The 16680-nt window shown below is 48.2% G+C and overlaps 1 protein-coding gene across 1 annotated transcript; it reads left to right on the top strand.

Annotated features, from left to right (window-relative positions):
* Positions 1–2085: 2085 nt before the first annotated feature.
* SELENOS (selenoprotein S) lies at positions 2086–16325 on the top strand. The gene is made up of 6 exons (XM_039844125.1): positions 2086–2162; positions 2829–2963; positions 4979–5085; positions 13900–13989; positions 14076–14154; positions 15738–16325. The coding sequence occupies exons 1-6, from the start codon at positions 2087–2089 to the stop codon at positions 15815–15817; spliced, it is 567 nt and encodes a 188-aa protein (XP_039700059.1). The 5' UTR covers position 2086; the 3' UTR covers positions 15818–16325.
* The last annotated feature ends 355 nt before the right edge of the window (positions 16326–16680 follow it).

Raw genomic sequence — 16680 nt, 5'->3', positions numbered from 1 at the left:
ATGAGCCGCAAGGCCCAGAGTGCCAGCTCTGGCCTCTGCCAGAGGGCTGGCTTCTCCCTGCCAATCGCCTGGGAGCCCACCCTGACCTGCTACGTTGGGGCCACTTTCCCCAGCCGAGGCCAGGCTGCCATGCCGTTCTCTCTTTGCCATGATGCTGGAAGCTCCCAACTTCGGTGCAGTGGTGGGTCCAGCCACCAGTTTCCAGCCTGGCGGTGGGTGGTCCCCAGCTGGCATTGGCAACTGCAGGAGCCCTTACAACCAGGGGCTCCAGCCTCAGCCAATGACCATCGGTGAACCTCTGGTCCTTCTGCTTTCCCCAGATTGGAATGGATTTTTTTCCCCTTCTTTAAATCGATATCCAGAGACGTCCAGCAAAGGACCTCTTAATAATGGGAAAGTCGTTTTGAACTGACATACGCCTCCCCGATTCATAAGAACTTGTCCGACACGGTCGGTCGGGCTCAAGTTTGAAAAGGACAGAAACTGAGCTGAGACTGTGATGGAGGAGACAGCTTGTCTGCAGCCGGAAGAGTGGAGCTGAGGGGAACGCTTGCTCTTTGGGGCATTCAAAGAGGCTGGCATGCTGAATCCACGACTCCCCTTCAGGAGAGTTTTCGATACCTTCCAATGTGTCGAAAACTCCACAAGTCCCTTGAGTCCAGTGGCACCGGGGTGCTACTGGACTCAAGGGACTTGTGGAGTTTGGCTTCGGCCTAGAACAAGGCTCCAGGAAAGACAGACAGGGCCCGACCTGCGCGTCCCTCCCCTCCCTCTGAAACTGGGTGGCAATTTCTCCCCAGGAACCCGGCAGGAATCTAGAGCAAATCTACCCCAAGCCTTCAGGAGGTAGGCGGGCGTTTGAAACACAACTAGGTGATTCATTGTGCAAATTCTCAGACAATGGGACTGGAGACACAGCCTGCAGGGAGGGCGAAAGGAGCCGGCAGGATCCACGAAGTGCCCGCAGATGCGACCCAGGCTCGTGCCTGGTGCCTGCAAACACGGGATGCCGATGCCGTCCCCGGTCACCACCGGCATCGCGGACACCGGTTTGTCCTCCATCATCATTCCATTCTACTAGACTGAGGGGGAAAGCAGGAGGGCCCTGTCAAGTAGAGGAAAGCTTCTCGACTAAACTCTTTGTGACAGGCCCTGATAGGAGCCGGGGCCAGGCCCCCTCCTCTGCCATCTGCGCCAGAGTCCCAGCAGTTCGTGCCCTCAGGCTAACTGTGTCCCAAGGTCTGGGCGGGGCTCCACTCTCCTGAGGAGAGGAAGCTCTCGCCTGTGGCCGGATCCTGCCCCTACCGGCCCCCAGTTCAAGCTGCCCCACCCCGGCTCGTTTGCAGCAATTGCCCACTCAACCCCTACCTTTCAGTGGTTCCTGCCCCGGCCCCTGGCCTGCCCCACTCCCCATCCTCCCGGAGCTCACCCTGCCCTGCCCCCCCCGGCTCCACCCCTGCCCCATCCCTCCTCCTGGCTCACTCCTGCCCCATCATCCAGCCTCCGCCTGCTCCAACTTCTGGCTTGCGTGCACTCTCCCTGGCCAGCTGCCTGCCTGCCCCTCCCCACTTGTCTCACTCCCTGCGGGGATTGCCCCACCTTGGTTCACTCTGCCTTTTTCTCTCTCTCAAGAGCCCTGCCCTGGTTTGCTCCGTTTTGGTCCGTCCTGCTCACCCATTGCGTGCCCTGCCCGGCTTAAACCCTGCCCCTGGTTCCTTCTCCCACCTATCCCTGCTCACCCCGGCCCGGCTTGCCCCCGCCCATGGTTCCCTTTTCACTCATCATCCTTGCTCACCCCGGCCCGGCTTGCCCCGGGCCCCTGGTTCCCTTTCACCTATCCCTGCTCACTCCCGGCCCGGCTTGTCTCCAGCCTCTGACCCTCACTTTGGCCTTACCATCCCTGCTCACCCCGGCCCGGCTTGCCCCGCCTCTGGTTGTCCCGGCCCCGCCCCGGCCCCGCCCTCGCTGAGATCTGGGGGCATCAGGGCCCCCGAAACACCGCTGCGGCGCGCACGTCGACGTCGGCGCGCCTCGCAGGGCGAAGGCTCGGGCTGACGCGGCAGCTCCTGGTAGAGCGCTGGCCGCCATGGAGCGCGACGGGGAGCAGCTGTCCGCGCGGCCGGCGTTGGAGACGGAGGGGCTGCGCTTCCTGCACGTCACCGGTGAGTCGCCCCGAGCCGCGGGGGCCGCGGAGTCGCGCCGCCATGTTCGGTGGGTCGGTGGGTCGTCGTCCTGTGCGCGCCGCGCCGGGCCTGCGGAGGCCTTGCCGGCCGCCGGTCTCGGCGCCGCACGGAGGTCCAGGCGGCCGCCCGGGAGCGCGCGCCGAGGCCCTCCCGGAGCCGCCCGCCCCTGGGCGGTGGCGTCGGGCCATCTTTTACGCGAGTCTCCTGCCCTGGGTGCGGCCACTGCGATCGCTGCGCCTTGGGCTTTGCCTCCGGGCCTCGGCCACGCACCCTGCTACAGCACCGCGCGCGGCGGCTGCCCCGCGGCCACCCCTTTCTGTGTGTTCCCCGGGTCTGAAGGGTCTTTGCCCTCCCGAGTCGGGCAACCTCGTCATCCCTCAAATCCAGCTGTCGTCCCCTCCGCCCGCGCACCCCAGACTGCCCCTGAATCCCCCAGACGATCGAGCAGCCCCTTCTCGGTGACCTCAGAATGGATGCACTTCTCGCTCGTCATTTTACTGCCGCCCTAGGAGACCATTTCCTCCGCTAGACCGGGAAGGTTTTGAGGGCGAGAGCAACGCTTATTTGGTCTTTGTTGAATTTGATGGAAAAGTCCAATCGTAGTCTCGTTTTTAGTTTCTTGAAAACTGCTTTCTGCTTTTTCAGTGGGCTCCCTGCTGGCCACCTATGGCTGGTACATTGTCTTCAGCTGCATCCTTCTCTACGTGGGCTTTCAGAAGCTTTCCACCCGGCTGAGGGCCTTGAGGCAGAGGCAGCTGGACCGAGCTGCGGCCGCTGTGGGTGAGTACCCCGTTATCACATGAAGCCAGTGGCTTTACACCTCCTTCTGTGAGTATTTAAAAGTTAAGTCGGTTGTTAAGATTGACAAGTACGTGATTCTGATCTACAATATGGGAAAAAAAAAAAACATTTTATGCTTCGGAAATTGAATTTGGCGAATGTGCGATAGACTTTTAATTTCAGAGATTTTAAGATGAGATGGAAAACATATACCCGCTGGTGTGTAGAGAACCCACTGCATATCTCGTCGAAGGGTTTTTATTTATAGGGTGGATTAAGATGAAAATGTCAGCTTCTCCGTGTTCGTGGGTCTGCCTGCTAAATCTTAGTTCTGTCCAGGGTTCAGACCTTTGTGGGTGATGAGGAACCCAGCTGTAGTTTTTCCACATCCACTGCGTTTCGATTTTCACGACTTACTCATCAGATCTAATTTCAAATCATACTAGGTGGTTTTCAAAACTCATTCTCTCTGAAATTGTTTTACTAGCCATTTTACTAGGTAGAAGCTATAGTTTCTGAGGCTATAACCAAAAGAAATGTTAAACGCTTTGAAAACAGCAGCATAATTAAACAAATACAAATCCTCATTCATCTGAGTTGTCACCATGGTTACTGAGGTTGGGCAGGAAAGAGAATGTCATAATACAAAAGTAGTCATTAGTGGAAAGACTTAGGAAATCTCTTCACTGAAATATACCTCTCCCCTCGTAAAACCCTCCGGTCCTGCCCTTCTCAGCCTTTTTGATTCTTGGCCGTACATGCAACAATAAACTGCCAAATACAGTTGTGAATCTTGCATAAGATGCAGGATTTCCCGAAGTGGATGACAGTGGTGTTTGGGAACAGCTTCAGTCACCTGTTACAGCCATCTCGAGTGAAATGCCGACAACCAAAGAATAGATCTGTCAGTCGATGGTAGAACAGGCACATCAAAAGAGGATTATTTTTATGAAGTCCTGCAGAACATAAATGTGCAGTGAAAAGCGTTGCGTTGCGCCGTTCAGTTTCGTTAGAAAAATTAGGTCGAAAAAAGCTACACTTGACTGATTGATTCTAAGAATGACCCGACAGAAATGTTACTGAAATTCACATTTCTATTAAATAGAACTCTCGTTTTGTTTTTGTTGTTAAAGTTCCAGTCATCTCTGCCACCACACACACCCACAGACCCCTGTGCTAGTTGAATCACAGCATTTTGACCCCTGTTTTATGTGGGTTCAGTTAAGTGGCTTTTCCCCACCATTAGCTGTCTGTAGGTAATGGTGATCACTTACGCTTTGAAAGGCAACAGTGCGAATTTATAAGTTCTGATTTTTCCTTCTTAGAAAAATGAGTCACACCACTGTGTAGTCGCCCCCTTAACAGATGAACAGATAGAGAACTTTATGGTGCGTTTATATATAATTTTACTTTGTTTCGTAAACCAGATAAAAACAGGTAAAGCGGGACGCTCATTTCTATGAATGCTAGCTGGAAGGATTTTTCTTTTCTGTAGAAACAGGGATCTGGGCTAATTACGTGATGGCTGATGATCAGGACAACTTTATCTTTCCTTAGTGGTCTAGAATTCTGGTCTGCCTAGAGACTGGGTGTTGGGAGGTGTCCAGGTCACGGAATGTAGTCTCAGTATATTCCCGATGGATATACTGAGACTGAATCCTGCATCTTATGCAAGATTCACAACTGTATTTCAATATCCATTGAAATATCCGTGATATTTCAGTCACGGAGCCTATCCCAGACTTTCTGAATTCAAATCGCCGAGGGAGCCCAGAAGTGTGCTCTAATAGAAGTTTCTGGAGCTGTGGATATTTAACTAGAGTTAAGACTGGGAGGGACGGCCCTCTGGCCCCGTGAGCAGCAAAGTATATGCAGAAGGGTAGAATTATTCATGTCAAAACATTTTTGCCCTGTGCGACATCTGTACTTTTGTACACTCCTAATCATATGGGCTCTCAAGAGTTTCCATTTTATGTTATACAAGGTGTTTCGGCACAAACTCTTTGTCATTTTAGAACCCGATGTTGTCGTAAAACGTCAAGAGGCTTTAGCAGCTGCTCGCCTGAAAATGCAAGAAGAATTAAACGCCCAAGTTGAAAAGCATAAGGAGAAACTAAGACAGGTACGAACTGGTTTCAGTTTAACTATTTCTTCCTGTTTAGAGGGGAAATACTCTGAAAGAAATGTCTTTCATTTATGGTTTTGCTTTCTAGGGGTTCCCTCACGGCAGTGTTTTCGCCCAACAGAACTGTGTGCCCAGGTGCCATGCCACCAGACACACACGGTACCCATTCAGCTTCTTGCCCCTTTGTCCGTCTAAAGCCACGTGTCCCATGGTCGGGGATGAAGTCGATGGGCTCGATCCCGGGTCGAGATGGAGTTTTGAGAGATTTTCCCAAAGGGCCGTGGTTTGGTCGGGCGTGGGGGTGAGGGTTGTATAAGAGGAGGCAGAAGGAGGGACCGAGGATGACTGTTGCAAGTGACCTGAGCCGCCAGGTGGCTTGGGTTGCTTTTCACAGGTGTAGGTCACCCACCAGATTTGACCCCGTCTGTGTAACTGAAACACAAGTGTGGACTCTGCTTTCTGGTTTCAATCCAGATGTGTCTCTGCCCGTCTTTGTCCCCTCGGAAGGAAGCCTCCGCTAGCTCTAAGGCAGCGGTCTAAGGTGGTCTTCCTGTCGGTCTTCCTGTCGGTCTTGCGTGTGGGCTCTGGTGTTTCCATGGTCACGTGTCTTTCTGCCACATACTAATGGCTTTTGTTGTTTCTGCCTGGTCATGCAGTACATGGCTGGTGTCCCCAGCTTGGCGGGAGCCCAGAAGGAAAGGGCAGGACAAGACCACACCGACTGCCCACACTCACCCTCCGGCATCGCCCTGTCTGGGCAGCTTCTTTCCACGTTCGGTTTGTTGCCCATCTTCCACTAACCTGAAATGTACCGGCACATTTATCTAATTTTTAAAATGGTGTGATTTAAAAAAAATTCATGACATACGAACCTGTACCATGAAAATTTAAGTCTCTGCCTTCTGCTCCCCCAGCCCCTGCCACCCAAACACTCCAGATTAAGCCTTTAAGAATTTTTCCAAAAATATTTTAGCCGTGTATAAACACCCATCTTTTTTTCCATAGAAATGGCAGCACAGTACACATATGCCTTTTTTTTTTTTTTTGATTATGGTTGACATTCAGTATTATATTAGTTTCAGGTGTACAACATGGTGATTAGACGTTTATATATAAAACTTACGAAGTGATCACCCGGATTAGTCTGGTCCCCACCTGGCACTCTACACGGTTATTACAGTATTTATCGACCATATTCCCTGTACTGTACTTTGCATCCCCGTGACTGTTCTGTAGCTACCGATTCGTACTTAATCTCTTCGCATTTTTCGTCCCCACTCCCAACCCCCCGCTTCCATCTGGCTCCATGAGTTCTCCGTATCTATGAATCTGTTTCTGTTTCGTTTGTTCATTTATATTGTTCTTTAGAGTCCACGCGTAAGTGAGATCGTGCGGTATTTGTCTTCCTCTGACTAATTTCACTCTGTGTGACACCCTCTAGGTCCATCCACGTTCTCTCGAATGGTAAGATTTCATTCTATTTTATGGCCTAGAATACTCCACTGTATACACGTACCACTTCTTTATCCAGTTGTCTGTGGATGGACGTGTAGGTGGCTTCCACATCTTAGCTATTGTAAATAGCACTGCAGTGAGCATAGGGGTGCATGTCTGTTTGAAATAATGTTTTGGATTTCTTAGGATAAATGTCCAGAAGTAGAATTGCTGGGTCATAATAAGGTAGATCTATTTTTACTTTTTTCGAGAAACCTCCAAACTGTTTGCAATCGCACCTACAGTGCACGAGGGTTCCCTCTTCTCCACATCCTCATCGGCACTGGTTGTTTGTCGATTTTTGGATGGTGGCCGTTCTGCCAGGTGTGAGACGATATCTCATTGTGGTTTTAATTTGCATTTCTCTGATGATTTCTGGCATTGAGCATCTTTTCATATGTCTGTTGGCCATCTGTATGTCCTCTTTGGAGAAATACCTATTCTGGTCCTCTGCCCATTTTTTAGTTGGATCGTTTGTGCTTTTTGGTGTTGAGTTCTTTAAAATTTTGCATATTACACCCTTATTGGATGTATCATTGGTGCATATCTTCTCCCAGGCAGGAGGTTGTTTTTCTGTTTTGTAGCCTTTGCTGTGCAAAAACTTTTTAGTTCGATGCTTCATTTATTTGTGTTTTTCTTTTGTTTTCCTTGCCCAAGAAGATATATCAGGAAAAAAATAAATAAGAACAACGTCAGTGTTTACTGTATCTGTTTTCTTCTAGGAGTTTTATGTTTTGGAGTCTTACATTTAAGTCTTTAATCCATTTTGACTTTATTCTTGTATATGATAAAGAAGATGGTCTCGTTTCCTTTTTTTTTTTTTTTGTATGTATCTGTCCAGTTTTCCCAGCACTATTTTTTGCATAGACTATCTTTACCCCAATGTATATTCTTGCCTCCTCTGTTCTAGACTAGTCGACGGAGTGGGCGTGGGTTTATTTTGGGCTCTTGCTTCTGTTCCATGGATCTCTGTGTCTGTTTTTGTTTTTGATGACTAGCCTTGTACTATAGTTTGATATCAAGTAGCAAGATACCTCCAGCTTTGTTCTTCTTTCGCTGTGACTATTTGGGGTCTTTTGTGGTCCATGTAAATTTTAGAATTATTAGTTCTAGTTCTGTGAAAAATGCCATTGGTATTTTGATAGGGATTGCATTGAATCTGTAGGTGACTTTGAGTAGTAAGGACATTTTAACAATGTTAATCCTGTCCACGTGCACGGTATGTGCTTCTATTTATTTGTGTCTTCTTCAATTTTTTTTCATTGTCATTATTTTCTGAGTATAGGTCTTTTACATCCTTGTTTAAATTTCTGCCTAGGTGTTTTGTTGTTGTTGTTGTTGTTGTTGTTTTTGATGCAATTGTAAATGGGATTGTTTTCTTAATTTATCTTTCCGATAGTTCATTATTGGTATATAAAAATGCAATTGATTTCAGAATATTAGGTGTATATCTCGGCTACTTTACTGCATTCATTTATTAGTTCTAATAGTTTTTTGGTGGGCTCTGTCACTATCTGCAGATAATGACAATTTTACTTTTTCCTTTCCAATTGGGATACCTTTTATTTCTTCTTGTGTGGTTGCTGTGGCTTCCAGTACTGTGTCGAATAAAAATGGTGAACGTGAACATCCATGTCTTGTTCCTGATTTTAAGGAAAATGCTTCTGGCTTTTCCCCATTGAGTATGATGTTAGCTGTGGGTTTGTCATATGTGGCCTTTATTATGTCGAGGTATGTTCCCTCTATTCCCACTTGCTGAAAGTTTTTATCATCAGTGGATGCTGGATTTTGTCACTTTTTCAGCATCTATTGATATATGGTGTTATCATTTTTTCAGTTTGTTAATGTGGTTTGTCACATTCATCGATCCGTGAATATTGAACCAACTTTGCATCCCAGGAATAAATCCCACTTGATCATGGTGTGTGATATTTTTCACGTATTGCTGAATTCGGTTTGCTAATATTTTGTTGGGAATTTTCGGATCTATGTTCAACAGGGATATATCGACATATAATTTTATTTTTCTGTAGTGTCTTTGGTTTTGGGATCAGGGTAACGGTGTCCTCATTAAATGAGGACCATTCCTCCTCTTGAATTTTTTGGAATAGTTTGAGGATAGGTGTTAATTCACCTTTGACTATTTGGTAAAATTCACTTGTGTAGCCATCCAGTCTTGGACTTTTGTTTTTTGGGAGGTGTTTTCTTATGGATTTTTGTGGGGTTTTTTTGGGTTTTTTTGTTTTTTTTTTTTTGTTTTTTTTTTGTTTTTTGATTACTGATTCAATTTCATTAGTAATAATCTGTTTAGATTTTCTATTCTTGACTCAGTTTTGGAAGATTGTATGTTTCTAGGAATGTGTCCGTTTCTTCCAGATTGTCCAATTTATTGGCATATAATTGTTTATAGTATTTCTTATAATCCTTTGTATTATAGTGGTGTCAGTTGTCACTTCACCTCTTTCATTTCTGGTTGTATCTATTTGGGTCCTCTCTCTGTTTTGCTCGAAGAGTCTGGTTAAAGGTTTATCACTTTCATTTATCCTTTCTAAGAACCACCTCTTGGTTTCATTGATCTTTTGTATTTTCTTTAGACTCTATTTTTTAAATTTCTGCCCTGATCTTTATCATTTCCTTTCTTCTACTCACTTTAGGCAACGTTTGTTGTTCTCTTCTAGTTACTTTAGGTGTAAGGTTAGTATTGATTTGAGATTTTTCTTGTTTCTTGAGGTAGACCTGTATTGCTATGAATTTCCCAACTAGGACAGCTTTGGCTGTGTCCCATGGATCTGGGGTCATGTTTTCATTTTCATTTGTCTCTGAGTATCTTTTGATTTCTTCCTTGACTCATTGTTAACCCATTCATTGTTTAGTAACATGTTATTTAGCCTCCATGTGTTTGTGTTTCCTTTTTTTTTCTTCTAATTGATTTCTAGTTTCATACCATGGCAATCGGAGAAGATGCTTGATGGATTTCAGTCATCTTAAATTTACTGAGACTTGTTTTGTGGCCTAACATGTGGTCTATCTTGGAAAATGTTCTGTGTGCACTAGGGAAGAATGTATATTCTGCTGCTTTGGGGTGAAACACTCTAAAAATATTATTAAATCCATCTAGTCTAGTGTGTCATTTAAGGCTGCTATTTCTTTATTGATTTTCTGTCTGGAGGATCTGTCCGCTGGTGTCAATGGGGTGTGAAAGTCCCCTACTATGAGTGTGGTACTATTGATCTCTCCCCTTAGGCTGGTCGATATTTGCTTTATATATTAATGCGCTCCTATGTTGGGTACATAAATGTTTATAAGGGTTATATCTTGTTGTATTGATCTTTTTATCCGGGGTCCCCAACCCCCAGACCACAGACCAGTATCGGTCCGTGGCCTGTTAGGAACTGGGCCACACAGCAGGGGGTGAGCGGAGGTGGAGCGAAGCGTCATCTGTATCTGCAGCCGCTCCCAGCGCCAGCATCACCGTCTCAGCTCCGCCTCAGATCCTCAGGCACCAGTCCCTGATGCCACAAAAATTAGAGACTTCTGCTTTTATTGCTATGAAACGTCTTTCTTTGTCTCTTATTATAGCCTTTGTTTTAAAGTCTATCTTGTCTGACATAAATATCACTACCAGAGCTTTTTTTTTTTCTTTTTCCATTTCCATTTGCATGAAATATCTTTTCCATCCCTTTACTTTCAGTCTGTGTGTGTCTTTCAACCCAAAGTAGTGGAGTGGCTCTTTTGTAGACAGCAGTGTATGAGTCTTGTTTTCTTATCCATTCAGCTACCCTGTGTCTTTGGATTAGAGCATTTAATCCATTTACATTTAAAGTGATCATCGATAGGTATGTCGTTATTGCCATTTTCTCGTTTGTAGTCATGTTCTTTTTAAAGAAGTTCATTGAACATTTCGTGGAATACTGGTTTGATGATAATGAACTTTAGTTTTTTCCTGTCCGGGAAGCTCTTTGTCTCTCCTTCAGTTTTAAATAATAGCCTTGCTGGGTAGAGTAATCTTGGTCGTAGGTCCTTGCTTGTCGTCACTTTGAATATTTTGAAATCAGCTGATGGTCTTATGAGAACTCTCTTGTAGGTAACTAACTGCCTTTCTCCTGATGCTTTAAAATTTCTCTCTTTGTCTTTCACCTTTGGCATTTTAATTATGACGTGTCCTGGTGGGGGGTGTCCGCGGGTTCATCTCGTGGGACTGCGCGGTTCCTGGGCTTGTCCGTTTCCTTCCCACCAGGGTAGGCAAGTTTTCCATTATTATTTCTTGAGACAGGTTCCCAATTCCTTGCGCTCTCTTTTCTTCTGTCACCCATACGATGCGAACGTTGGCGCGCTCGATGTCATCCCAAAGGTCCCTTAAACTGTCCTCATTTTTTCAGATTCTTTTTCTTTTCACCGTTCTGACTGGGTGTTCTCTGCTACCTTGTCTTCCCAATCGCTGGTCCGCTCCCCTGCTTTCGCTAATCTCCTGTCGAATCCCTTTGACGTATTCTCTGTTTCAGTTCTGTAGCCTTCGTCTCTGACCGGTTCCTGTCTCCATTTTTTTTCCTGTCTCTTCGTTGAAGTTCTCACCGAGTTCCTCCGCTCTTCCCCTGAGTTCGTCGAGCACCCTCATAACTAGTGTTTTGAACTCTGCGTCTGGTGGGTTGCTTGCCTCCATTTCGCGTAGTTCTTTTTTCTGGAGTTTTCTCCTGTTCTTTCGTTGGGAACTTCCTTCTTTGTCTCCTCACTTCGGCCGCCTCTCTGTGTTCGTTTCTAGGCATTCGGTAGATCTGCTGCATCTCCCAGTCTTGGCACGGTGGCCCTATGTGGTAGGTGTCCCGTGAGGCCCAGTGGCGAAATCTCTCTGGTCTCCTGAACCGAGGCTCCAACCGTGTGCTTTGTGTGGGTCACGTGTGCCTTCCTGTCATAGCTGAGCCTCGACTGCTATTGGCACATCAGCGGGTGGGATTGCCCCTCAGGCTGACTGGCTGCGAAGATTGGCCATGCCCACAGCCTACGAGCTGCTGAGCGGGGGCTGTTCCCAGGGAGCAGGATTCGCCTCAGTGGGCTCTGACGGCTGCCAAGGCCACCCTTTGGGTGGGCCACTTATGGGGCAAATCAGGTGGTGCTCTGTGGTCCGAAGCCAGCTACTGGATGTGCTGGCGCTGGGGCCTCTTGGGAGGGGCTCCCATGCCGGCCAAGGTCAGCCACTACCTGTAACTGTTCTGGGGCTACCTGGTAGGAGCTACAAAGCAGTCTGCGTTGGTCACTGCCTGTGCTGGACCTGGAGGTTTGTGGAGAGGCCAGGCTGCACATTGGAATCAAGGCCCCCGGCCCTGGGCCCGGGGCAGCTCAGCAAAAGGCCCAGAGTGCCCCGCACCCAGAGGCTTCCCTGCTGAAGGGACCTTGAGTGGTATGGGAATTAGGTGGGGCAGGGTCCCAGGGAATCACCAGGGTGGAGCAAGCAGAATTTACCAGGCCAATGCAGATCCAGATTTGGCGGTGTTGGTGGGGAGGGGTCAACACAGGGACAATGGCAGCTGTCCCTCCAGCCCTCCTCTAAAGCCACACAACTCAGCCTCTCCCTGTATGTCTCTGGCACCACCCAAGCTGCCGTCCCTGGGCCGGAGCCCAGGGCCAGTGCGTCTGAGCTAGAGGGTCTGTACACCCGTCCTTTAAGAGGATGCCTGGGTTTCCAGTCCTTCTCTGTCTTACCAGACAGACGGATGGCATTTCTGCTGGGTTTTCACAGCCAGGTGGTGTGGAGTGTCCTTCCAGGCACTGATCCTCCAGGATGGGGATCCCAGTGGGGTGCTGGGACCCCTAGTTCCTCATGGGGAACCTCCGCAGCTGAGAAATCCTACCCCATTCTCAACCACCATGTGTGGGTGTGGCCGCGGCCTATTTCCTGTCTCCGCCCCACCTACCGGTCTCAGGGCGGCTCCTTTACGTCTTTAGTTATAGGACTTCTGTTCAGCTAGACTGCAGATGGCTCTCCAGGTTGGTTGATTGTTCTGTGATTTAGTCGTAGTCTTGATGTCGCCATGGGAGGAGGCGACCCAGTGTTTGCATACTCCATCATCTTTACTGGAACTCCCATTTATGCCATTTTTGAGCAGTTCTTTTTTAGTTTTTTCTTTGCTGATTTCCAGCCCCTTGTTTATTGCTGTTTTGTTTTTAAAGGCATAGAATAAGTCGATTTCTTTCTGTGTCAGAATCAGTGACTTCAGAGTCTTGAGTTTTTTGTGTGTAATATCTCGATCTTTTATTCAGTTTGATGATGTAGCTGAAAAGTCTTAAAAGATCACGTTCTAAAGTTGTAGTGTGAGCCTCCTAACGTTGGCAAAAGGACAAAAGCCTATGTTCGGTTTTTAAATCGTTATAGCATGTGTGGTTCTGTCTCATGTACTTAGCAAAACAATAATAATAAACCAAGTTGGCCTGCCTCACAATTCAATCGGCTCTCTTTATTGTGGGCTCAGGGCTTGTCAGCCGTGTTCCGTTCTGGCATTCTCCATGTTAACTAGGACTGTGACGCAGCCTTCACCCAAGAGCCGATTTCCTCCTTGGCCCCCTGTACTTGCAGACCCCGAACGCGTGACGCGATAGACTTTGAGAGCCATGGGGAAATTTTCTAGATGTGCACTTGCTGAGGCATCATCTAGCATACCCTTGTGATATCTCGGTTTCATCGGAACCAGAATGAGCCGCATTTTGGGTCCAGATTGCATTGGGAATGAAAGATTGAGTGACCTTTCTGTGCATATAGGGGTCAGGAGTCAATCCCTGGCAGGCAGGCGGCTCTTCTCAGAGGGCCGGTCAGTGCTGTGTCTCTCCGGCCTTGGGGAGCTGCTCCCTACAGGATTACGAGCTTTCTCGAGTGCTCCTAGTTAGGCCTGATTTTCTGCTCCAAAGAGTGTTCCCCTAAACATTTCCCATAATACTTGGCTTTCACATCTGTCATTGGATCGTTGCAAGCTGGGAAGCAGAGGGGGTAAGTGGCTTTCCTCAGTGACACGGCCAGGTAGCAGCACAGCAGGCCTGCCAGCCACACTCACTCTCGCCAAGTCACCCACACGTCCTCCTGCGGGCGAGTTTCGGAAGAACCGAATCTGTTCTCTTTTCCATCATGCTTTTCGCTTTCTCAAATAAGGTGCGGGTCAAAAGGTTCTGTTTGTGAATTAAACTCGGACCACTAGATGCCAGTTTTGTTACCCGAAGGAAATGGAGGGGAAGGCTCGTCTCGAAGGACGTCGCAATTAAAAATTGCCGAAATTTGTATTTTCTTTGAAGAACATGGCAGCTTCCGCATTATTCCATGTGATCCTTTTTCAGCTCGAAGAAACAAAAAGGAGACAGAAGATTGAAATGTGGGACAGCATGCAAGAGGGAAAAAGTTACAAAGGAAGCGCCAGAAGGCCTCAGGTGAGCGCGGACCGGCCGAGCCGCCGTGGTCAGGGAGACGAAGGTTTGGCACAGGAATGTTTTTCAGCCCGTGTGTGTTTAAACAGGACGACGACAGCCCGGGGCCTTCGACCTCATCAGTTCTCCCGAAGCGGAAGTCTGACAGAAAGCCTCTGCGGGGAGGAGGTGAGTACCAGATGCTCACGCATTCTGGAATACGCGTTCCTTTTTAAATACCAGATTCTCCTTCTTTTCGTCGTCTGTAAATTGCGACTCATTCCTAAGCTTAGGATTGTGCCGATTACATAAAAGAAACAGATGCTAAGCAACCTTTACTGGCTGGGAGTCGCCTGTCCACTGAGCCCCGTCGCCCAGGAGGCCCAGAGCAAAGGACGTGGGTACAAATCCTGCTTCCAGTGTCCTCGACCTCAGCATCCTTCAGGGAAAAAGTCAATATTGAATAAGAGATTGAAAAAGGAGGTCAGTCCAGCCCTCAGTAAACAATTACAGTGACTGCACTCAGGTTTTTTCCTTGGTCCCACCCAGCCCCGTAAAGGCCGCCACGTTTCTCAGGGAGACACGGCCAGGTGTCCGTCCACTCGGAGCTCTTTTCTCTGCCCCCCCACCCCCCGGCGCTCTAGGATCCTGGAGCCGCCTGTCTCCGGCCCATCCCTGAGGACCTTCACATCCTTTTGGGAAGATGGGACTTCTTGGCAGGAAGCGATCCGTGTGCTGGGCCAGGAGCTCTGCCTCAGCCCCGAGGGAGGGGAGGGCAGAGGGCTTCGAACCTCGTGTTCTCATCGGGGGCGGGGCCGTCTGTGGGGACGCGGGGCAGCTCCCGGGGACGACCGTGCGGAGGGAGGAGCGTGGTTTCTAAGGCAGCGCAGACACAGACCGGGTCGCCCTTCAAGGCCGAGCTCTGATCCCCTCTGCGTCAGGAAGCCAAACCTGGCTTCCTACAGGGGAGTGAGGTACCTGGAAAGGAAAAGCCATTTTATAGCTTTCTCTTGCTGGCAGACCGTCTTTCAGAGCACGTGGTGGTGATATTTAGGACAGGAGTGGAAATTTTAGACAATACAATGCGTGACACGCTTATGCGCATGGCTTCCCAGTGTTCCCCGCACTCGGGAACTGTGCGCTTTGACTAGCCTGGTTTTACAAACAAGGAAACCGAGGCACGGGGAGTCATTGCCCAAAGATCCCGTAGCAAATAAGGCGCCAAGCCATCTCATTCGAGGTCTCACTGACTCTGGGGCCTAAGCAGTCCCCCTGGTCACCAAATGTCCTTTAACTTCGGGACACTAGTGCATGGTGGGGGGCAGGCAGGTCGATTACCCAGTTCTGACTGGTAGAAGCAGTCGGTTCCATTCTGTTTTGCTTTTTTAAATATACTTCTGTAGTTTGAACGGTCCTATTTGAATGTATACATTCTATTAATATGTAGGAGTAGTAGAAACTTTCACATATGTGCATCCAGCCATCTTGAGAGATTCGTGTGTGTGTGTGTCTGTGTCTGTGTGTGTATCTGTGTCTGTGTCTGTGTGTCTTGGGGAGTTAAGCCGAATCGTTTTTTTTCCTACCAGAAAGTCAAGACAACTGAAATCAGAATATAAAGTATTTTGTTCATATAGTGGATAAAAGTTCTACGAAAATGCCCACGAGTATAGACTCCATATCTTCACAGTGCTTCGCACGTCAGGCTCACGGTTTTATGTTTGATACATGATGTTCCCAGCACTGATCTCCTTCCTGTCTCTCTCTCGTCTCAGGTTACAACCCTTTGTCTGGCGAAGGCGGCGGAGCCTGCTCCTGGAGACCTGGACGCAGAGGCCAGTCCTCCGGTGGATGAGGCTAAGAATCTTGCTGGTGTCGCTTTTGACATTAGCAAGATGAACCCTTAACCCTCAGTTCAATTGCCTTACGCACGCTTTTCACAGTGACTAGCCAAGGGGACGTGGGGTTTTATTTCTGTTCTTAACTACACCTGTATCTTGAAGAGTTGGCGTCAACATAGGGTATAGATAATTGCCACTAGGCAGCAGTGGCAGTTGGTCACGCTTCACTAAAGCCAGTGACTGCATCATTGATTTCATGGGTAATTGGCAGTTGGTAGGTAAAAGCTTCCCAGTGATTGGCGATCTCAATAAAAGAGACCTATGATCCTTCGGGTTAGAAGTCCTCACTGGCAGGGCCGTCTCTGTGACAGGTTGCGTTGAATGAAGTCTTCCTTGTAAACGGTGAGCCCGCCAGCGAGGATTACTGAAGCACACAGTTGATGGGGTTGTTTCTGTATATTTACTTTTATGTACAGAACTTTGTAAAAAAAAGAAACTGTAAATATTTAAAAAAAAAAAAAACTGCAAAGAACATTTTTTAGCCTCTTTGTTAAAATTCAGAATATCTTTATGAACTTGAATTTGTGAACCAGTAAGTGACCTTATCACGCACGACCTCTTACGATTACTTATTTCCCCACCCGTTCTCACCCGCAGCGAGCATGGCGAGTGGCAGGCTCCTCGGGGTTTAGCCACCAAACCTCGGGCGCTTGGAGTTGAGTTGCCGGATAACAGGATAAAGAAACATCTGTCTCGAGGCGCCTCAGGGACCAGGCAGGTTTCCAAGAAACCTGCTGATCACCCCCTGGCGCCATGACGCCCTTGTCACCTCTTGTCTGGTGGCTCTGTCAGGGGCCTGTTGTTATAAAGGGCAAGA

The sequence above is a fragment of the Pteropus medius genome, unplaced genomic scaffold (assembly GCF_902729225.1).
Source record: "Pteropus medius unplaced genomic scaffold, Ma_sr-lr_union100, whole genome shotgun sequence".
NCBI lineage: Eukaryota > Metazoa > Chordata > Mammalia > Chiroptera > Pteropodidae > Pteropus > Pteropus medius.
This window is presented reverse-complemented; position numbering and strand designations above follow the sequence as displayed.

Bases quoted from the DNA above. Each gene is read 5' to 3' on its own strand.
- SELENOS (XM_039844125.1), top strand. From the start codon at position 2,087: ATGGAGCGCGACGGGGAGCAGCTGTCCGCGCGGCCGGCGTTGGAGACG. The intron at 2,964-4,978 runs GTGAGTACCCCG...TTGTCATTTTAG, and splicing joins CCGAGCTGCGGCCGCTGTGG to AACCCGATGTTGTCGTAAAA. The intron at 14,155-15,737 runs GTGAGTACCAGA...CTCTCGTCTCAG, and splicing joins AAAGCCTCTGCGGGGAGGAG to GTTACAACCCTTTGTCTGGC.